The sequence below is a fragment of the Saccopteryx leptura genome, chromosome 2 (assembly GCF_036850995.1).
Source record: "Saccopteryx leptura isolate mSacLep1 chromosome 2, mSacLep1_pri_phased_curated, whole genome shotgun sequence".
Lineage (NCBI taxonomy): Eukaryota > Metazoa > Chordata > Mammalia > Chiroptera > Emballonuridae > Saccopteryx > Saccopteryx leptura.
The window spans coordinates 66,388,929-66,413,343 of record NC_089504.1 but is presented as its reverse complement, the minus strand read 5'-3'; the positions used below and the strand labels follow the sequence as shown (position 1 = coordinate 66,413,343).

The window sequence follows — 24,415 nt, the reverse complement described above, 5'->3', positions numbered from 1 at the left end:
GCGCCCGACTGGGATCCACTCGACATGCCCTCTAGGGGGTGATGCTCTGCCCAAGGCCGAGGCCATGGAGCTGTCCTCAGCGCCCTATCTCTGTTCCAATGGAGCCCTGGCTGCGGGAGGGGAAGAGAGAGACAGAGAGGAAGGAGAGGGGGAGGGGTGGAGAAGCAGATGGCACTTCGCCTGTGTGCCCTGGCCGGAATCAAACCCAGGAGCCCCAGACGCCCAGCCGACGCTCTGCTGCTGAGCCAACCAGCCAGGGCCGAGCATTCACATTCTTCACTGAAGTTCACGTCTGATGCCCACTGATGTCCTGAATACTCATGGATTGTGCCAGTCCCCCAAAAGCTTAACCTCTTTACACTCCTATGGGGCATAGTATTCCTACAACCCAGTGTGCCTAGTCTGCCCTGTACATGTTATTTATCCCTGATGAGGGAAACCATTCATGACTCTCCAGTAACCTACTCAGAACCTTACACTGGCAAACACCTGATATCCTTAGTGCTTCTCACACTCCCATAACCGCTTAGCATGGGACCCCACATATATTTGTTGGTTTTACCAATTTAGGACTTTACTGAACATCTAAATATACTGTGGTGAACTTTTAACAGTTTAGAGGTAAGAGAACAGTTAAAATATAAATTATCAATTCTATCCAAATCCTAACAAACCCAAATGTCTTTTAAATCATTTCTGGGTTTTTCTTTCTTTTTTTTTTTTAATTTTTTTATGGAATTTATTGGGGTCATACTGATTAATAAATTATGCAGTTTCAGGTGTACAGTTCTCTAATACATTGTGGTTTAACCACCCCAGGTCATAAGATCAGACAGCTTCACCCATGAACATTCCAAGGTCAGTAGCTCCTTACGCTCAGGGCAGCCCAACAGCTGTTCTGGGCAGCTGTTCTTCTTTAGAAAGTTTTCCAGAGACAATATTGATTTTCCCCACAGTGATCCAACCCAACCCCCTCACACACAAGACACTTGAGAGATGACTCGGAGGTCATCCTGCGGCTGCGCTTTATCTCTCTTTCATCAGCAATTCCAGGACAATACCCCTCAGAAGACACAGCTTCCAGACTGATGGAACATTCTTGATGCAATGTGAACAGAACTACCATCGCCTCCCCTGTCTAGATGGCATAATTTTGGATCATGTAGACTAAAACTTTATTCATTAAAGATCAGCCATAACATACTTGCAAATAATTAGTTTGGATTAACTAAAGCTTTATTTCACAAAACTAAAACCTGAAAGCCACATTCATATAGGCCCATAACTCTCTTTGCACCAGAGAGGTTTTCTCCTGGATGAGAAAATTATATACAGTTAGTGTCCTAGCCTCAAATTATTTATTTCAGAATAAATAATATCTGACATGATGAAAATACAAAATGGAAAGGAACTCTGCTGGTGACTCAATTCAAACTATTTTACCTAATTTGGAAACCCACACCTTAGATAAATTTGCTGTCCAAGATCACCATCTGGTGGATGAAAGTATTTAAGCTCCCCCATTGTGGGAAGAGGAAATAAATATATTGTCGGTAAGACTGAACACTATAAAGATTAAAATCTTAGTATGAAAAGATTCTTATGCTTCAGCCAACAGACTTCTAACAAAGGAGATCTTGACAAAATTCTAATAAGTAAGAAATCCAGAATCATGAAAACTTATTATCAAAGAATTCAATTCACCTTCTTAAAGACTATCTCAAAGCAAATATTTTTTCAACTGGGAGAAATCTCAAACAGCTAGCAATTCAGTCCCTTCCCTTTATAGATGAAGACTCTAAGGCAAAGACAGAGCTTCCCCAAAAATCACTGCTAGGGATGATTGACACTGATTATTATACAAGTAAATAGGTCAAATATTCTGTGCTGTGTAGACTTATGTTTCAAGAGGCTGTGGAAAAAAGGCAGGAAATAAGGCAGTCACTATCTGTGGCAAAGTGCCATTCTCAGGTTAGCAATGACCTAGCTACTCCATTGTGGACTGTGGACTACCCCCACTCTGACCCATGCAAAACCAGGAACTGCCGCCACAACCCACCTGCATCCCGTTTCAACTGAGATTTATCTGTTTCCCCCTGCCCAAGAAAACCATCTACTATTAAAAGTAAGACAGACAAAATAAAGGTTAAATCACCTGTTGAAGAACATCTATCATTCTGGGTAACCATTCAGGATGTGTTAAAATGGAAGGGGGAAAAGACAGTCTCAAACTATGTTCACTATGATACCACATCTGTTCTTTGCAAATACAATTATCAAGCATTAAATTGAGAAAAAGCATTGGAAGGAAATACACTAAATATTTTTGACAACTGTTGTCTCTGAATACCAGGAGTGTGAGTAATTTAAGTTTTCTCTTATATAAACCAACTTTTAAATATTTAACATTTATAGTAACAGAAAGGTCATTTTTTACCTTAAAATTTATACATTTATAATCACAGACTATAAATAAAAATTGGAAATAGGACCCAATACACACCCAACTACCCAGTACATGCAGAGCATAAAAAATGTTTCATAGTTCTCAAAGAGAAATGTACAATATAAGATATTATGTTTTTTTGCAGGCTCATCTGGCTTGAACACAGGCTCACAAGCTTGAGCATGGGGTCACTGGCTTGAGCGTGGGATCGTACACATGACCCCATGCTCACTGGCTTAAGCCCAAAGGAAGCTGGCTCGAAGCCTAAGGTCACTGATTTGAGCTCAAAGTCGCTGGCTCAGCTGTAGCCCCGCAGTCAAGGCACATATAAGAAAGCAATCAATAAACAACTAAGGTGCCGCAATTATAAGTTGATACTTCTCATCTCTCTCACTTCCTGTCTGTCTTATCCATCTATCTCTCACTAAATAAATAAATAAGTATGCTTTTGTCTTATGATTTGCCAGAGTATTTTTCAAACTGTTTTGAATTGTCTATTAATAAATACTTGGATGGGAAAATAAATAAATTTGCAAATTAATATTAACAGGGAATCTTGGAAATAATTTCTTTAAAATATTTTATATATTTCCTAAATCCATTTTCTATTTATGAAATTTTGCCTGAGTATCTGTATCACAATATATGGCAAGATATTCCCCAAAGAATTCCATGGCTGAGAGTTTAAGAACCCTGTCTCCTAATGTGATTAGGTTTTTGAGGTACATAACAAAGATACAGTTACCTGAAGGTCAATGAACAGGAATGAAACCCTATTGCCTTGCCTCAAGATCCTTCATCTATGCAGAATGAGATCAGAGAAGGAGTCTAGGGACCACAGGGAGATACCCACATTCCACCGAAGGGTCTATGGCATCAAAACTGTTTTCATAATTATTCATATCAGTATTTTCTTTTGTCACTCTCAATCTTATATGAATTTTCCAGAGGCTACATAACATCACAACAGATTAAATACAGAAGGAGAAACAAGAATCAAGAGGTCTTGTATTAAACTAGAAATTACAGATTTGAAAAAAAATGTAAAATAATGCTACTCTGTCGTGGAGACAATGACTATTCAGACCACATGGCATGCACCTAGGGGAGACCACATCACAATCCCCTACACAGGTTTCATGGGACAGCCCTGTCCCCCAGTCTTTATGGGTATTTATTGATACACACAAAATAGAAGCGAGGACAAGAATGAGGAAGTCAGGAAGCAGAGAAGAGAATGAGGAAGTCAGGAAGAGAAACTTCTTTGGAGCAATTAAAGGGCAAGAGAAGTAGCCTGACCAGGCAGTGGTACAGTGGATAGAGCATCAAATTGGGATGTGGAGAACCCAGGTTCAAAACCTCGAGGTCACTGGCTTGAGCGTGAGATCACAGACATGACCCCATGGTCGCTAGCTTAAGCCTAAATGTCACTGGCTTGAAGCCCAAAGTTACTGGCTTGAGCAAGGGGTCACTCACTCTGCTGTAGTCCCCTCTACCCTATCAAGGCACATATGAGAAAATAATCACTGAACAACTAAGATGCCACAACAAAAAATTGATGCTTCTCATCTCTCTCCCTTCCTGTCTCTGTCCCTATCTGTCCCTGTCTCTGACTCTCTCTGTCTCTGTCAAAAAAAAAAAGGGAGGGGGGCACGAGAAGTAGTTCAAAGTCCCCACCTACTGATTAATCAGAATTGCTCATTCTATCCCTATTGTGCCGCATTCAGCAGAGTACTAAGTTCAGTACTTTTGTCAGTAAACCCACTGTGGCCTTTGCCTCAGGGCACTGACCTCTGTCTCTGTTCTAAGTTCCCAATCAGGGCCCGTACACCAAACACTCCATTAACTAAATTATTTTGTTTAGGAAAATATAGTTATTTTGTATAAAAATGTATATATTATGTAATGGATTTTTTTTTTCCCTGAAGTTAGAAGCAGGGAGGCAGTCAGACAGACTCCCGCATGTGCCCGATCGGGATCCACCCGGCATGCCCACCAGAGGGCGATGCTCTGCCCATCTGGGCAGTTGCTTCATTATGACTGGAGCCATTCTAGAGCCTGAGGCGGAGGCCATGAAGCCGTCCTCAGTGCCCGGGTTCAACTTTCCTCCAATGGAGCCTGGGTGCAGGAGGGAAGAGAGAGAGAGGAAGGAGAGGGGGAAGGGTGGAGAAGCAGATGGGCGTTTCTCCTGTGTGCCCTGACCAGAAATCGAACCTGGGATTTCCACAGCTCGGCCAATGCTTTACCGCTGAGCCAACCAGCCTGTGCCGGTAATGGATTATTTTTAATGAATTAAATACTAATACTTTTAAACATTCCCAATTTTAATTTCTAATACAAAAAGCAAGGATAAATATGACTTAGACAAAAGCTCTTTGAGATACATAATAAAGTATTAAAAGTAGAACAAGGCCTGACTAGGCGGTGGCGCAGTGGATAGAGCGTCAGACTGGGATGCAGAGGACCCAGGTTCAAGACCCCGAGGTCGCCAACTTGAGAGTGGGCTCATCTGGTTTGAGCAAAAGCTCACCAGCTTGGACCCAAAGTCGCTGGCTCGAGCAAGGGATTACTCGGTCTGCTGAAGGCCCACGGTCAAGGCACATATGAGAAAGCATGATTGAACAACTAGGGTGTCGCAATGCGCAATGAAAAACTAATGACTGATGCTTCTCATCTCTCTGTTCCTGTCCCTGTCTATCCCTCTCTCCGACTCTCTCTCTGTCTCTGTCTCTCCGACTCTCTCACTGTCTCTGTAAAAAAACAAAAAAAAACAAAAAAAAAAAAGTAGAACGAGGACCTGAAACCAAAAAATTTGAGAACCACTGTCTCAAGGGTACTCAGAAAAACACAAACCAGAGAACACTCTAACCCTCTTCCTTCCCTCAAAATATGTCTCTCTTCATCAAAGTATTTTCCAAGCTTCTTGCAATGACCAGGCCATCTGGCATACCATTACCTGATCACACTTCTTAAAGCATGATTCTGATCCTATTATTTCCTTACTAACAATCTCAAATGGTTCTTCAAGAGGTTTAAAATAATAACCAAAAACATTCAGAAAACTCCACGATCTGCCTCACACATTTCCAATGTCATGCACTCATCAATTCTATAATTATGTCATGCATTCTTTATAGCAGACACCACAGTAAGGACAGGAGCTGGAAAATCTATGAGAAACGATACCTGCTATCACTGGACTCAGAGTCTACTACAGAAAAAATAATCACATAAATAAAGGTATCCTTCATTTTCTGTATCCATTTTCCAAATATTTGCTATAATAACATGCATCTCCTTACCCAAAATTCACTGTCCAACTAAAAAAGTCTCTATACTGACTCTGTGAACATCCACCCATAGAATTTAGCTGTACACAAATACAGGTAAGTGAATACAGGTGACAGTCCACTTGTATCTCTCAAAAGGATTACCGTATTTTTCGCTCCATAAGATGCATCTGACCATAAGACACACCTAGAGTTTTAAGGAGGAAAGTAAGAAAAAAAATATTCTGAACCTAATGGTGTGTTAAAATATTTAATAAAGTACCTTATTTTTCGCTCCATAAGAAGCACAGGAATTTTCCCCTCTTTTGGGAGGGAAAAAGTGCGTCTTATGGAGCAAAAAATATGGTATGTCTTGTTCCCGTATTTAATGTATTAGGCATCACTGCTATCATCTTCCCATTATTATTAGTCAAAATGTATTCTGAGATAGTAGAAAAGCCCAAGAGGGAGGTAAGTGAGCAAAAGATGTCTAGAAAAAGCCACACATTGGAAAGAGAGGTGACAACACAAATGAAAGAAGGGAAGCACATGAGCCGTGATCTTGACATGTCCCCGTCTATTAAACAAAGCAATCTTGCTCTTGGAAAGCTTAGCCTTTTTACTTGAGGCAACACAATATTGAAAAACGAGAGAAATTCCTTGTGCAGTGGACTGATAGCCACACTCAATGTAAGAGACCACAGAGTACCAGGATGGTACAAGAGAGGGTATGGGCACCATCAGATATTTGGAGGCGGTTGCAATGGGACAAGAACATGATTCAGTGAAGGAGCTGAGTTTCAAAACAAGTATGGGAGATTTCTTTTTTTTTTTTTTTTTTTTTTAGTTTTTTTACAGGGACAGATTGAGTCAGAGAGAGGGACAGATAGGGATAGACAGACAGGAACGGAGAGAGACGAGAAGCACCAATCATCAGTTTCTCATTGCGACACCGTAGTTGTTCATTGATTGCTTTCTCATGTGTGCCTTGACCGCAGGTCTTCAACAGACCGAGCAACCCCCCACTCGAGCCAGTGACCTTGGGTCCATGCTAGTGAGCTTTTTGCTCAAGCCAGATGAGCCCGCGCTCAAGCTGGCAACCCCCGGGTCTCGAACCTGGGTCCTTCCGCATCCCAGTCCGACGCTCCATCCACTGCGTCACTTTCTGGTCAGGTGGGAGATTTCTTTTTAATCAGAAATAAGTGTTCTGTTTTGTGCTTTTAAGATTTTATTTGATTTTACAGAGAGAGAAGGAGGGGTGGAGCAAGAAGTATCAGCTAATAGTTGCTTCGCTTTAGTTGTTCACTGAGTGTTTGTCTGTCATACGTCCCTTACCAGGAAAGCCCAAGATTTTGAATTGGTGACATCAGCATTTTAGGTCAGCACTTTATCCACTGTGCCACCACAGGTCAGGCCAAGTCTGGGAGATTTAAGAACAGTGATATGGTTGCCTCCCCAGTGGTGGTGAAGTGAATAAAGTGGTTGATACCTGGAACACTGAGGCTGCTGTCCAAACCCCAGAGGTCACTGTCTCTGAGAATGAGCTCATCAATGTGGAGTCACTGGCTTGATTGGGGAGATCGTCCACATGACCCCAATGATAGCCAGCTTGAGCCCAGAGGTCACTATCATGAAAAGCCCAAAGTCGCTGGCTTGAGCAAGAGTCCACTGGAACAACCCGGTCAGGGCACATATGAGCACTCAAGGTACAAACAAAGTAAAAGCATCTATGAGTTGATGTTTCTCACTATCTCCTCCCTCTCTCGGAAGCAATCAACGCATAACTAAAGTGAAAGCAACTAAGAGTTGATACTTCTCACCCTCTCTCTCCCTTTCTGTCTCTTCCTGTCTCTCTCTCTCTCTCTCTCAAAAAAAAAAAGTGATATGGAACAATTTGTAGATGACAGGTGAAGCAGCTTCCCCTTACTGCAGGATAGAGCTATCTTCCTCCAGTGAAATGCAGAAAACTATCAGCAAAGGTCGTTACAAAGGAAAATTTCAATCTTAATTTAGTTTCATCTCATAGTTATTTCAAAAGAAATAAGTACCTAGACATAAAACATTCAAAGAAGGCCTGACCGGTGGTGGCACAGTGGATAGTGCACCAACCTGGGAAGCTGTGGGCCCAGGTTTGAAACCCTGAGGTCACTGACTTGAGCATGAGCTCATCTGGCTTGAGCGAGGGATCATCAACATGATCCCATAGTCATTGGCTTGAGCCCAAAGGTTGCTGGCTTGAAGCCCAGGTCACTGACTTGAGCCGAAGATTGCTGGCTTGAGCAAGGGATCACTGGTTTGGCTGGAGCCCCCCACCATGTCAAGGCACATGTGAGAAGCAATCAATGAACAACTAAGTTGCTGCAACTATGAGTTGATGCTTCTCATTTCTCTACTGTCCTCTTTTTTGCAAAAAAAAAAAGAAAAAAATCCAAAGAATGCTAAAGTGCTCTTAACCCTTTGAGTAGTGAGTTTTTTTCATGCTAACTGACGCCCAGGAGTATTTTTTTCAAAAAATGAAATTAGTTCCAGTTAGTTTTATTAACTTAAAATAATATTTGTTTGATAACTAATTTATGGAAACAAGAAGAACATATATTTGCTTTTTTTTAATGTTGCCTTACATATTTTTAAAATAAATCAGTTGTACTCTGGATGGTCAGGAGGCACAAGGATGTACATGAACATCTGTACTACTCAAAGGGTTAAGTGGGAACTGTAATAATGATGAGAAAGCTAAACTCCTGACTGGTTCAATACTCTGAAAACAATAGTTTACAAGGGCACTGCAGACTGCACTGCCTTTAATGGTCTGAGGCATTTAAACAGAAAGCCTGGGTGATAAAGGAGGTAGGTGAGGCTTTCAGGAAGAACTATCTGTCACCACTCAACTACGGGAAAATCTTGCAAGGGAGACTCTTTTGGAACCAGATAATACTCTCGGTGATCCTTGTAGTGTTAGGGACTAGGGAGATGACAGCCAGTTAAGCAAAGCATATGGAACTTCCTTTTAAACCTCAATTAAATGAACTACTATCAGCATTAAGAGGATCACCATTATACTATATGACAGGTATTATTACAAGTGCAGCCCGACATAGCACAAAACACAAACCTGAATGACTCATTCTGTACTCTACCAGTATAAGTAAATAATCTTGATGCCTCTTCTTAGCTTTCACACACAGAACAAGGAGATGAACTCTGTCTTCAAGGTCTGTGAAAGTATACGTGGCTATTGGCTATCCCAGAAATGTTCTACCTTCTCTTTCCTACAGATTACACGTCCCTTAGTCAAGCCAAATTATCCCACACAGGACTTTATCTGCCTTTCCCTCTTTTATTTTATCTTCTTTTGTGTACATCTGTATCCTAAAGAAAAGAAACTCTCATGTTTCTTTTAACAGAGGGCTTTTTTAATGTACGATTAACAATGGCTATTAAAACTTTATCAGTGGACCAGCCCTTCATGCAGTGGTTCTCAAAGTGTGTGCCAGGGCGCACTGGTGTACCCTAAGATTTCCAGGTATGCCCTATGGTGTTTCAGAGAAATATGTGCCTGTTGGGGACCAAAAAACCAACAGGGTTTTTGGAGTTTAGCTTTTGGGGGAACAGAGGTGTAGGGAATTGGCTATAAGCTGACAGTCTGCCCAAGCCCCCACCTCACTTGCCTGATTAGGTTGCAAAAGGCTGTTAAGCTGTGGTGCTAGATTGTTTACACTACCCCCCTTGTTCCCGGGAAAGACAGGAGGCAAGTTTCTTCTATTCTTTGTTTGGTGTAAAGTTAAGATGATATGTGTGGTGGGAGTTCTGCACTCAACACAATTAAGAATAAAAAAAGAGGAACTCTTCAATGTATAGACAAGGAAATGAGAGTTTGCCTTTCAAATATATGCTCAAACATTGAAGAAATTGCTAGGACACGTTTCTCATAAACACGAGAATGAAAAAACTTAACACATTTACGCCGGGACCTGTCGAATTTACTAAATCTTACTCAGAATGTATCTATATATATAAAAAGATAACTTTTTTGTCGTTTTTTTACTTTTTTAACTCTTTATTATGAATTCTAAAAAGCATAACTCAAAAAAATGTAACATAAAAATGTTTTTTAATGTCAGAATAAATTTAATTTTGTCATATTTATTTCATTTAATTACCATAAAAGCACGCTTGGACTTTATATTTTTCCTTTAGTATTTTACTTAATTATTATAACATATTTCTCAGAAATTTGTATATAGTGTGTCTATAATTATTTGTAGGATTTTCTTTTATTTTTTTATCTGTAGGATTTTAAATGTGCCCCAACTTCAAAAAGTTTGAGAACCACTGCCTTAATGAAACATAACAAAAAATTCACCCCTATGTTCATTGCAGCATTATTTACAATAAGCAAGATTTAGAAGCAGCCCAAGTGCCCATCAGTAAATGAGCGAATAAAAAAGCTGTGGTACATTTGCACAATGTAGTACTATTCGGCCCTAAAAAAAGAAGAAAAAAAAAAAGAAGGAATCTTACCTTTTGCAACAGCACGGATAGACCTGGAGAGTATTATGCTAAGTGACATAAACCAGTCAGATAAAGACAAATATCATATGATTTTATTTATATGGGGACTCTAGTGAACAAAATAAACAAACAAAATTGAAACAGACTCAGATACAGAGAACAAGATCAACAGCTGTGAGAGAGAAGAGGGATTAGAGAGCTAGGTGAAAAGGGTGAAGGGATTAAGAAAAAAAATCCCTTACAGACAGAAAACAGTATGGCAGTTACCAGAGGGAAAGGGGTTGGGGGAGGCAGAAGAAGATAAAAGGGGGATAAATGGTGACAGAAAGACTTAATTTTGGGTGGTGAACAAAAAAAATACAATAAACAGATGAGTTATTACAGAATTATACACATGAAACCTGTATTTTAATAACCAATGTCACCCCAATAAAATCAATAATTTTTATTTTTAATTTTTGAGAATTCAGCTCTTAGGACTCTTATGCTAATGTTACTGTAGTCAAGGAACCATGTAGGGCACCCAAGAGCATAGGAGGCTCTAAGTTCAGGACCTTCTTTAATTATAGAAGGTTCCTGACATCACCAAACACAATTTCATTGCTTCAGGGAATCAGTTTAGTCAATGTATATGAATCTCATTCTCCTGAGAACATTCAGAATTTTACCTCATCTATCTCAAAAAGGTTATGAGCATCCTTCCCTGAGAACAAATAATTATAACTCTATATTAGGGGTTGGCAAACTTTTCCTGCAAAGGGTCAGACAGTAAATATTATAGGTTTTGTAAGTCATACAATCTCTTTCACGCAACTCTGCCACTCTCGTGTGTGTGGGGGGGAGGGGGAGTCATATGTAATATGTAAGTGAATAAGGCTATGCTTCAATAAAACTTTATTTACAAAGAAAAGCAATAGGCAGCATCTGACTGCCAAGCCCTGTTCTCCATCATACCCACAAAGGCTGGGTTTTGTCACTGCATGTCTTTGATAGTCTTGGTATTTCAGTTTAAAAAATAGTAATTTGGCCTGACCTGTGGTGGTGCAATATATAAAGCGACACACTATAATGCTAAGGTCGCTGGTGAGAAACCCTAGGCTTGACCAGTCAAGGCACATACAAGAAGCAACTAGGAGCTGATGCTCCCACTCCTCCCGTCCCACCTGTCTTTCTCCGTCTTCTCTCTAAAAAAATCAATCAGCCTGACTTGTGGTGGCACAGCAGATAAAACATTGACCTGGAACAAAAACCTGAACTTGCCTGGTCAAGGCACATATGAGAGTTGATGCTTCCTGCTCTTCCCCCTCTTTTCTCTCTCCCTCTGTCTCCCATCACTCCACTCTCTAAAATGAATAAATAAAAATCTAAAAAAAAAGTTGTTTAAAAAAATCAATCAATGCCTGACCAGGGTGATGGCGCAGTGGAAAGAACGTTGGACTGGAACTCAGAGGACCGAGGTTCGAAACCCCATGGTTGCCAGCTTGAGCACGGGCTCATCTGGTTTGAGCACAGCTCACTAGCTTGAACTCAAGGTCGCTGGCTTGACCAAGATGTCAGTCAGTCTGCTGTTGCCCTCAGTCAAGGCACATGAGAAAGCAATCAATGAACTAAAGTGCCAAAACGAAGAACTGAAGCTTCTCATCTTTCTCCCTTCTTTTCTGTCCCTATCTGACCCTGTCTCTGTCACAAAAAAAAATCAATAATTAAAGATTTTTTAAAAAGGAAATTAACCTCAAAAATAAAATAAAATAGCCCTGGCCAGTTGGCTCAGTGGTAGAGCGTCGGCCTGGCGTGCGGGGGACCTGGGTTCAATTCCCGACCAGGGCACATAGGAGAAGCACCCATTTGCTTTTCCACCCCCACCCCCTCCTTCCTCTCTGTCTCTCTCTTCCCCTCCCGCAGCCAAAGCTCCATTGGAGCAGAGATGGCCCGGACGCTGGGGATGGCTCCTTGGCCTCTGCCTCAGGCGCTAGAGTGGCTCTGGTCATGGCAGAGCGACGGCCCGGAGGGGCAGAGCATCGCCCCCTGGTGGGCAGAGCGTCGCCCCTGGTGGGCGTGCCGGGTGGATCCCGGTCGGGCGCATACGGGAGTCTGTCTGTCTCTCCCCGTTTCCAGCTTCAGAAAAATACAAAATAAATAAATAAATAAATAAATAAATAAATAAATAAAGTAAAATAAAAAATAGTGATTTGTTTAAATCACATTAGTGTTACTGCTGCCATAGGCTACTGCCCATGGTGTTGACAGACTTTTTAAATATATCCTAAGAAAATCAAGCTCTGAAAGAAGCAAAAGAGGTACAAGGAGCCAGGACTCATGCCCTGGGATCTCCAGGCCCTTCTTCCTTTACTACCAAGGCTGACTGTTCTCCGCTGGTCCTTCATGAACACCCTCACCCCAATTCCTGTGTTGATCAACATTACAGTGGTATCTCCTTGCCTGATACTCCAAGACAAACTAGGGGCTGCTATAGCACCCTGGGTCCCGGTGCCGCAGCCCACAACCCCGTCTCCAGCATTGGACTGATGCCTGGCCCTGAGATCCCGCAGCTACTATTCCAGGTCGGCCTCACTCTTCTCATGCCCATGTACTGTAAAAACCCTCCAAAAGCAGTAAAAAAAAACAACAACTGAATTTGGTCTTACCCTCAAATTTACCTAGTTCCTGCCTCATTCTCCTCTTTCTCCTTTACTGACTTGAACTTACTCATCTAGGTCCAACTCAGATGTCCCCTCTCCTCAAGAGGATCTTCCTTCCACGTCAGCCCTGCTCTAAGTGCCTCTCCACCAGGCTCCATGGAACCCCACATCTGCCTTTATGGCCACGTTTTATACAGCTTACTGCCCTTCTGGAATTATTTGAGAATGAAGACCCTTATTCATCTTTGTAACCTACACAAACTCTCTCTCTTACCTCTTCACATCCTCTCCAAGAATTCTCACACCACACACACACACAAAAAAAGATACAGTCTACTTTCAATTATTCTTCTAAGATTCTTCTAAGATTAAAGAGTCAAATAGTCATAACTAGAAATTAGGGGAGAAATTGAACTACAAATTAATGACTATAATCCCTTTCAAAATAATGCCATGAACCATAATATGCCAGTTCCCAGTATAAAAATTGAGCTGAACAGTTCAACAATACAAAGATATAATAGTAAAGAGCAAAACAATGCATGAGCTCTTTGAATGCACATTCATTACAATGATTTCAGATGTTTCTGACAGTTACAGGTTGCTCTTACATTCACTCTTCATCATTCTCTTTAATGTACTCTTTTTCTTATTACTCTCCATCTACCTCAGGGGGACAAATACAAGTTATTTTTCATTTGTTTCAATTTAGGTACCTTGAGTATGATTAGTTTTGTTTAGCAGTAGCAGCTTACAACATCTCTCTCATGTCTTTCCTTGTGCTACAAGAGCATTGAAAATGTCAGCTCAGCTCTGGAGCTACTAAATGCTCCCGCAGAGCCTACAGAAAATCTATAACACACTATGCCTTGCAGGTCCTACCAAAATGACAGATTTGTGGCTCCCAAACCTGTGTTTAAAGTTTTAAAACTGCATGTTTACAAACTAGTGGATTTTGTTCATTGGATTTTAATAACTTAAATTACTCAAATCTGAAGTCTAAAGTCAATGTTCACTTTAAGCAATACCAGTGTGTAACTGGATTTCAAACACAAGCAATAAATTGATAAGCATAGTAAACCAAAGTCCATCAGTCTTATCTGTGCAGGAGACAATTATTATTTCACTATCAACTATGAAAAGCTAATTCAGGGCTTTTTATATCAATTGTTCTTAAAATGGTTCCAAATATGCTGCTTCTAATTTTTTTTTAAGCGACAGACAGGAAGGGAGAGAGATGAGAAGCATCAAGTCATAGTTGCAGCACCTTCGTTGTTCACTGATTGCTTCTCATATGTGCCTTGAGCGGGGGGCTCCAGCTGAGCTAGTGACCCCTTGCTCAAGCCAACGACCTTGACATCAAGCCAGTGACCTTTGGGCTCAAGTCAGCAATCCTGGGATCATGTCTATGATCCTACGCTCAAGCCAGCAACCCCACACTCAAGCTGGAGAGCCCACACTCAAGCAAAATGGGTCCGCACTCAAGCCAATGACCTTGGGATTTTGAACTTGGGACTTCAGCGTCCCAGGGCAACGCTCTATCCACTGCACCACTGCCTGGTCAGGCACTGCTTCTAACTTTTTATATATGCAAAAATTAAAAAAAAAAAAAGAACAAAAAACTCAATGACCCAAATAGGTGGTTAGAAAAAATAACTCAGACGGAGTTTTATTTTATTTTAGAGCACCTACACACGCAACCTCTCAGACTAGAATCCGGATGATTCTTCAGCTCAGTGTTCCTTTCAGAAGCCTGAAAACGTGCCAGGGTACCAAAGAGAAGAAACAACAGAGAAAAACCAAAATAAACCCTCAGCTCAGGGGAAATCTGTAGTTGACACTGACCCAATTTTATACATTTCCACACTGTGGGGCTGACTATACATAACTGCTTCCTTAAAACTAGCATCGGGATGAGAGACACTGGCAGTCTGTCTACTGGCCTCAAAACTTTGGAAAAGCATTTTAACCTCTCTGGGCCACAGGTATAAAATATCATGGGTGACGATATGTACGTGCTCTCACCTATTCCAGTGAAAATCCCACAGAATCTGGTTTAATAAGACAAGGTTCCAATTCTATAAAAAAAAGCCATAGTGTTAATGGCACTCATTTTTTGAAAAAAGAAAAAGTGACCACAACATGCTAAACCTAACGATATTTGTATTAACTAAAGAATAAATTGATAAGAATACACTTGGGATTGAAATACAAAAAGAAATAGCAACAATCTAATAAAGGTACAATTTTAAACTGGAAATATAGAAATGACTAGAGGTAGAACACACTGAAATGATCCTCTGGAGAGCAATACTGAAAGTCCTTCTAAAGTCAAAATAAAATACCTCATCAGATCTTTGATAGGGAAACCCATACACACATGCAAACACATACATACACAAATACATACACATAAAATAGAAGGCCAAAGGGAAATTATAAAAAGGTTATTTCTGTGTGGTAAACTTATGAGCAATATTTTTTCTTAATATTTTCCCTATTTTTCCATTTTTCTACCTGAGTATATGCTACCTTATCAATAAACAAAAAATTCTCAATACAGAAGTTACACCTGACCAGTGGTACTACAGTGGATAAAGCGTCGACCTGGGACATTGAGGTCCGAGGTTCAAAACCCTGAGGTCGCCAGCTAGAGCTCAGGTTCACCAACTTGAGCACAGGGTCACTGCTTGAGTGTGTGATCATCGGTATGATCCCATGGTCCTTGTACTGAACCCAAAGGTTGCTGGTTTGAAGCCCAAATTCACTGGCTTAAGTAAGGGGTCAATGGCTTGGTTTGAGCCTGCGGTCAAGACACGTATGAGAAGCAATTGATAAACAACTAAAAAAAAACACAAAACATCGCAACTATGAGTTGATGCTTCTCATCTCTCTCCCTTCCTGTCTGTCTGTCTCTCTCTTTATCTTTCTCTCTCTCTCTCACTACAAAAGAAAAAAATCTTACTGATGCCCTAGCCAGGCAGCTCAACTGGTTAGAGCATCATCCTAACATGCTAAGGTTGCATGTTCAGTCCCCGATCAAGATACATACAAGAATTAACCAATGAATGCAAAAATAAGAGGAAAAAATTGATGTCTTCCCTCTCTCTCTCTCCCCCTTTCCTCTCTCTAAAATTTAATAAATAAATCATTTTTTAAAAATGTTAGTTATACTAGTAAAAACTCAGGAGAATGAAGAAAGGAAAAGATGTTTTCTCTTTTTTAACTTTTATTTTTAATATTTCAAACATCAACATATTTAAAATGTCATGTAACTCATCATTGAGCTTCAATTACCAATTGTTTGCCAATCTTCATTCAACTATACCCGTTCCACTTTATTTTCTGAAATATCTTAAAAGCAAATCCCAGACTCCATGTTATTTCACCTTTTTTTTTTTCAGGTGTGCATCTTCGGTTGACAAGAAAAACATATTTACATAGCCAACATGCTACCATTACATCTAATAGTGACAACAATAATTCTAGTATCATCTAATACCCTGTCCATATTCAAAAATAAGAACGGTTCTTAGAGTAACAGTGTTCAACAACTAGAATCTATACAGAAAATCTGAAATTGTAACACTACCTCATATCCAGAATGTATAAAAAAAACTATAAATCAATAAGAAAAGCATGATATAAAAGAAAACTGTACAAGAAGCTTAGACAGGTATTTTGTTCAACAGAAATCTAAACAGCCTTTGAAAATAAGGAAGGAAAATAATAAAGCAATTAAACAAGAACATACAGCCTGACCAGGCAGTGGTGCAGTGGATAGTGTCAGACTGGGTCACGGAGGAGCCAGTTTCAAAACCCCGAGGTGGCTGGCTTGAGCATGGGTTCATCTGGTTTGAGCTGGTGGGCTTACCAGCTTCAGCCCAAGGTCGCTGACTTGAGAAACAGGTCACTTGGTCTGCTGTAGCTCCCGGTCAAGGCATATATGAGAAAGCAATCAATGAACAACTAAGGTGCCGCAATGAAGAATTGATGTTTCTCATCTCTCTTCCTTTCTGTCTGTCTGTCCCTATCTGTCCCTTTCTCTGTCTCTCTCTCTCTCTGTGTCATGCACACACACACACACACAACAACAACAACAAAAAAAAGAAGATACAACTACACACACCTAAAAGAGTAGTTAAAATTAGAAAACTGACAATAACAGTGTCAAGGAGAATGTAGAGCAACAAGAACTCACAAACATAGCTACAGAGAGGAGGGAAGTGAAAAAGTGTTTTATTCTAAAGCTAACCACATGACTACCTTATAACCACTCCTAGGCATGCACACTACATACCTAGGGAAACATGCAAAATAGTCACAGCAGTATTAAGCATAAAGCCAAAACTAGAGGCAACCAAAATGATCATTAGTAGCAGAACAAATAAACAAACTGTGGTGCATTCATACAATAAAATAATTTACAGCAATGAAAATAAATAAACTACAGCCCTGGCCTAGTAGCTCAGTTGGACAGAGATACACCAAGGTATCCCTCCAGCCAGGGATCAAACCATTACATCTAATAGTGACAACAATAATTCTAGTAAAAGAATCAACCAGTGAATGCATAAATAAGTGGAACAACAAATCAATGTCTGTCTGTCAGACTGGGATACGGAGGACCCAGTTTCGAAACCCCGAGGTCGCTGGCTTGAGCGTGGGCTCATCTGGTTTGAGCAAAGCTCACCAGCTTCAGCCCAAGGTCGCTGGCTCGAGTAAGGGGTTATTCGGTCTGCTGTAGCTCCCGGTCAAGGCACATATGAGAAAGCAATCAATGAGCAACTAAGGTGTCACCACGAAAAACTGATGATTGATGCTTCTCATCTCTCTCCGTTCCTGTCTGTCTGTCCCTTTCTATCCCTCTCTCTGACTCTCTCTCTGTCTCTGTTAAAAAAAAAAAGAAAAAGAAAAGAAATTAACTACAGGTACACATGCACACAAAAAGTTTAGAAATATAGTAAGGTGTCACTGGTGATGGGATTCAGCCAGTTTACACTGGCTCGACAGAACCGATACCTAATTTTTGTTGAGTTCGGTGAGTGGGTTGTTAAAATGGCACTTGTAGTCAGGGTTCTCTCTAAGGTGGGCAGCTGGGCAGCTAACTACCCAATGTGGAAATCACAGATTTACATTCCTTACTTTTTTTTTTTCCAACAAAGACAGAGAGAGAGACAGAGAGAGGAACAGATAGGGACAGAGAGACAGGAAGGGAGAGAGAAAAGAAGCATCAATTCTTCATTGCGGCTCCTTAGTTGTTCACTGATTGCTTTCTTATATGTGCCTTGACTGAGGGGCTACAGCAGAGCAAGTGACTCCTTGCTCAAGCTAGTGACTTTGGGCCCAAGCCAGTGACCTTGGGCTTCAAGCCAGTGACTTTGGGCCCAAGCCAGTGACCTTGGGCTTCAAGCCAGTGACCTTTGAGCTCAAGCCATCAACCCCATGCTCAAGCTGGTGAGCCCACGCTCAAGCCAGTGACCAGTTGGAGTTTCAAATCTGGGTCCTCTGTGTTCCAGTCTGACACTCTATGCACTGTGCTACTGCCTGGTGAGTCTCCTTACTCTTTTTTTATGTTCATCTGTACAACAGCATGTTCTAAGCACCCATAGTAATATTAATTTAGTTCATAGGTGAAAAAAATAGCAAGTGAGGATGCTAATCAAGGAGCAATATGGAAATATCTTAAATAATAGTTTTATTGTTTTTTGTCAGGAATTATTTAATATTTTTATTAATATTTTAAAAATCTTTCATATAATCTAGTTTTGGTACCTCTTTTACTGTTCTTATTTAAGAATGAAGTGCATAGTAAACTACCTTTCAGTATATCGTTTTAACAGTCATTAGGGCAGAGAACCAGTTGTTAAATTATTTGAATCCCATCGAGTTGACAGAAGGCAGGCAGAAAAGAATATATACTGAATGATTCTTCTAGTTTTATATAATTTGGAAACAAAATACAGTTGGCTGCATTTTTAAAGAAAGGAAGGGAGTGATTACCATAAAGTCTGAAATCACAGATTTAAAGTGATTATCCTTAGGAAAAAAGGGAGAGAATATAATAGGTAAAGAGAGTGTGTAGGAGTACTCTAAGGTACAGGTAATATTTTCCCTTATGTCAGTGATGACACATGGTGTTCACCTTACAATAATCCATTAAGCTCTAAGTTTATGTTTTATTCACTTTCCAGCTTGCTTTATATTTCAAAATATAAATGGTTTAAAAATACATAATAATTGATTTAGGCAAAGAGTATCAATGAATGCCAATTCATCAGGTGAAAGGCTGTTGGGGAAAAGTATATTCATTTAATTCCTATGTAATGCTCTATAGATCACTTATTAATTATAAAAGGATATCCTTGACTGGGCTCTTCAAATGGAGAAAAAATGTTAATAAATAATGTTATTAGGACAATTAAAGATCTATGAATATGGTCTGTATATAGATGATATTATGTTAAATTGCCTTGTAATTAATAGATACATGCTTAAGTAATTGTAAACTATTATAATGTCTGCAACTCACTCTCAAATGTTAAAGCAGAGACAAAGATTGAGCAACAGAAACAAAACAATTTGTCAAATACGAACAACTGGTGAATGTATGTACATAAAGGGTATTCAGGTGTTCAATGTACTACATCAACCTTTTGCTAGGCAAAAAATTTTTCAAAATAGAGCAATGGGAGAGGGATAAAAGGTTCCAAACAAAAAAAATATTTTTAAAAATAGGAGCTACAAACATCAGGAGGAGGCAAAAAGGATTAGGTTATATCTAGTGTGGATTATGCTCTCCTGAGAAATAACTGGAACGACTGTAAATTGTTTTTAATTCTCCCAATTTGTATATAAAAAGGAGATAAGCCTGTTCAAATATCTTTTTAGGCCTGACCTGTGGTGGCTCAGAGGATCGAGTGTTGACCTGGAACACTGAGGTTGCCAGTTTGAAACCCTGGCTTTCATGGTCAGGGTGCATACAGGCAAGAGGCGACTGCTGCAGGTTGATGCTTCCCGCTCCTATCCCCCTTTCTCTTTCTCTCTCTAAAATCAATAACAAATAAACATTTTAAAATATATATATCTTTTTTAAACTATTAAGGGAAAACTACTGGAAAAATAGATATTAAAATACCGCTTTTGCCTGACCAGGCAGTGGCGCAGTGGATAGAGCGTCAGACTGGGATGCAGAGGACTCAGGTTTGAGACCCCCAAGGTCGCCAGCTTGAGCGCAGGCTCATCTGGTTTGAGCAAAGCTCACCAGCTTGGACTCAAGGTCGCTGGCTCGAGCAAGGGGCTACTCGGTCTGCTGAAGGCCCGCGGTCAAGGCACATATGAGAAAGCAATCAATGAACTAAGGTGCCAAACGAAAAACTGATGATTGATGCTTCTCATCTCTCTCCATTCCTTTCTGTCTGTCCCTATCTATCCCTCTCTCTGACTCTCTCTCTGTCTCTGTATAAAAAATAAAAAAAATTACTGCTTTTGCCTTAACATGGTATTAGGAATATTTTCTGTTTTCCAAATATTTTCATCGAGTTTTGCTTTTTAAAAAATTTAACATAATTTAAAGATTAGTCAGATAGTCACACACTAGATTACTATTGAACACTCAGGTATTTGTCCAATTAACTGGTTTCGTTTGAAAATACTAACTGCAGAAATCCTACTGATGTGTCTTTACTTCTCTTGTCCTGTGAAAACTTATGAATCACATAAAGCACAACAAATGACTTCTCAAGTATCTAAAATGGTCACAGGAATAGTAACATGAAATGATCCTTTACAAAGCCTATTGTAATATATGTATACCTCATCATATATGCTCCCATTAATGTCTGCACCATAGATAGGTGCCACAAAAGTTAAGTTCTTCCAGTACTTGCGCTCCAAATCTTCATAATCTAAGTATCTTGGAGTACAGTATCTGGAAATAGTAGATGAAAACAAGTGCAAATTAGTAAGACAATTTTAAGATATTCCTCACTTTCTAAACAAAATTCTATCAAAATGCAAATACTGTAGTAACTCATGATGTCAAATCTAATAATTATGCATACGTATTTATCATAGATATCTGAATCTTTTAAGATTCCTAAATAATACTACAAAAAGTTCACATTTTTGACTAGTCAGAAAAATATTTTCCTGAAAGTATCAATAATAGAAGCAGGTAATTAGTTTAAAATTCATTATTCTAGCTTTCAAAATATTTTTTTAATCTTTTACCAATTATACTATACAGTTGTCGCTCAGTATCCATGGGATATTGGGTCCACAATCCTCCCCACCATAGATACCAAAATCTGCAAATGTTCAAGTCCTTACACAAAAATGGCATGGTATTTACTTAAACCTACTCACATCCTCCCATATATTTTAAATCAACTCTAGATTACTTGTAATACCTAACACAATGTAAAAACTATGTAAATAGTTGTTTTACTGTACTGTTTAGGAAATAATGACAAAAAAAAGTCTGTATGTGTTCAGTACAGATATAACCATTTTAAGTGTAAATACACAGTACCTGTCAGCAACAACATAACACTTTTTTTCAAATATTTTTAATCACTGTTGGGAACTGATACAGCAATGGTGCCCTTCCAGTCATTCAAGGATTTTCTTTTTAAATCCATCTTCTAATGTCTAATTTATCATTTAAGATTTAAACATTGTCACATAAAGAAGAAAATTTGCCTTACAATGATGAATCATGAATATAATCAAGAACTCATGACAACTAAAAGATAGAAAAACCCATTTACAAATATTTTGAATGAGATGCTAAGATGAGGAACAATTTTCTTAGCAGTATATTAAATGTTAGTAGGCAACTAATCAGAAATAGTTAAAGAAACTGTGCAGGAAATTCATTTTCATTTTCATTACAAGCGCCTCCATCTACCTGGTTTCTGACCATGTCCAATTATATCTTTGAAAGAAATTAAAAAAGTAAATCAAATCCACTCACTTGCCACTGTTGGCCAGCTGCCTGAACTCTTTCACTGTCATAGCTTTCTTCTGTATGTTGTACTGAGTGAACAGTCCCGACTGGCCTGTGACTATCTGCTGAATTGGTGCTGGGATGAGCAAATTATCAATGTCATCATAGCACTGCCTCGGCTTCCATTCCTTAGGAGGAATCACCTAAAAATAAAATAAAACATTACCTTGAAAATATTCCAAAGGGTTACTTAGTTTGCATATTCCAACAGAATACAAGGGAAGAATTTATCAGCATCTCTATGACAAATGTATAAAAGAACCGTGAAATATTCACATTAAGGGAAATAAATGCTCACATTCTCCCAAATATTTACCTTACTGATAATGATATTTTACGCAGCAAAATTTACTGAGTACTCACTATGCCAAATACTGTACCGTATTAACTTCATTTTTTAGTTGATACTGTTATTTTCTATTGAGACAGAACTAAAATAACTTCTAGAGTTCAGGTACTATGTATACTAATGAGAAAAAAATAAGTAAATATTTGTTTAGCCTGTGTGTCTGTGTGTGTGTGCGCATGCATGCATCTTTTACTTGTCTGAAGGTAACTGATGGCAATGGCTGAGTTAGTCATGCTGCCAATTTAACTCCAAAGGTCTGTTTAGCACATCCAAAATATCTTTAGCCTTTTATTTAATTGACTTTATTGGGGTAACACTGGTTAAAATAATTATCCTGGTTTCAGGTGCCCAATTCTACAACACAACTTTGTACACCGTATTGTCTTTGTCCATCACCAAGAAATATCTTTACTCTTTATGTAAAGAAAAAAGACAGAGAAAAAAAGAAAAGAAAGTCACACGTGTGCACTAGTCAACATATTTTTAAATCTCTCTCATGCAATGTGACAAATAGAGTGATATGTTAGTAAATGTTTAACAACCAGCTTTCTGGGAAGATGGGGGAAATCTTGACTTGTAGCTTTTGCTTATTTCCATGATAACCACTCCCACCAAGGCCAATTTGAGCTCATCAACATGAAGTCACTGAACACGGAGTAGGTAAATTATGTGACCTATCAATTCTTACGTACCTGTATAAGGGGGCTCAGCTCACCACTGTTTTCCCATAGTATTTAAACACTTCATTACAAATAATAATAAGATTTATAAACACTAAGACCACAAATCATACATTAAAAATTAGAAGGGACAGCCCTGGCTGGATAGCTTGGTTGGTTAAAGCATTGTCCCAAAGCTTAGAGGCTGCCAGATTGATCCCCGGTCAGGGCACACACAGGAACAGATCAATGTTCCTGTCTCTTTCTCCCTTCCTTCCTGTTTTGCTAAAATCAATAGATTTCTTAAAAATTTAATGTTTAATAAAAAAATAAGTAAAATGAAAATTAGAAGGGACAAAGTTATGAAGTCATTATTTATAGCTATAATTGTATCTATCTTTTCAAAGTTGTTTTAGAAGGGATATGGGTTGAGGGGCTGGGTGAAAAAGGTGAAAGGATTAAACAAAAGGAAATAAAAGCTCACAGACCCAAACGATAGCATGATGATTATCAGAGGGAAAGGGAGATAAGGGGAGGTAGAGGAAGGTAAAGGGGGAAAAATCGTGATGGAAGGAGACTTGATTTGGGGTTGTTAACACACAATACAATATACAGATAACGTATTATAGAATTGTACACCTGAAACCTATATAATTCAATCACTGTCACACTTCAATAAATTCAAGTTAAAAACTTTTAAGTTGTTTTAATTTAATTTTATTTTATTTTTTGCATTTTTCTGAAGTGAAAAGCAGGGAGGCAGAGAGACACTCCCGCATGTCCCTGACCAGGATCCCATCCACCCATCAAGTCCACTAGGGGGTGATGCTCTGCCCATCTGGGGCATTGCTCTGTTGCAACCAGAGCCATTCTAGCACCTGATGCAGAGGCCATGGAGCCATCCTCAGCATCCAGGCCAACTTTGCTCCAATGGAGCCTTGGCTGCGGGAGGGGAAGAGAGAAATAGAGAGAAAGGAGAGGGGGAAGGGTGGAGAAGCAGACAGGCGCTTCTCCTGTGTGCCCTTGCTGGGAATTGAACCCAGGATTTCCACATACTGGGCCGATGCTCTACCACTGAGCCAATTGGCCAGGGCTTAAGTTGTTTTAATTTTTAAAACATTTTTTAATTAATTGTAAAATAATGATAGTACACATACAGAAAATATATAATTACAAACATGTACCTTTGTGAATTATAAAGCAAATACCCGCATACCTACTGCCCAGGTATGAGAAGCATACAATTGCTGGCATCCCATAGGCCCTCCACGTACCCTTTTCAAACACATCCTCCTCTTACCGAAAATATTCATGTCATTTATGGTATTCATTTCCTTGCTGGGCTATATAGTTTTATGCCTGGATATACATACCTAACACTAGTTTTTGAACTGTACAAAATGTAGTCAATACACATATTCTTTGAGATTAGCTTTTATAGTTCATGCAATATTTCTGTGATACTCAAATATAAAGGCTATGTAGCTGAAGTTTGTCAATTTCATTCCTATTCAGTGTTCCTTCATATAAA

The 24,415-nt window shown here is 39.4% G+C and overlaps 1 protein-coding gene across 5 annotated transcripts in view; it reads right to left on the bottom strand.

Moving 5' to 3' along the window:
* Nucleotides 1-24,415, bottom strand: part of KDM4C (lysine demethylase 4C) — a 465,676-nt gene that overhangs the window by 407,385 nt on the left and 33,876 nt on the right. For 4 of the 5 annotated variants that reach the window (XR_010749215.1, XM_066368119.1, XM_066368120.1 and 1 more), the window contains exons 3-4: nt 21,844-22,019; nt 20,682-20,796 (exon numbers count right to left, since the gene is read on the bottom strand). Coding sequence is in view for 4 of the 5 variants with exons in the window: in XM_066368119.1 (XP_066224216.1) it covers nt 20,682-20,796; nt 21,844-22,019 (291 nt within the window). In the remaining variant the exon portion in view is untranslated. Of the gene's footprint in view, nt 1-17,466; nt 17,757-20,681; nt 20,797-21,843; nt 22,020-24,415 lie in introns of those variants that run through there. The other variant, XM_066368124.1, reaches the window with a different exon arrangement.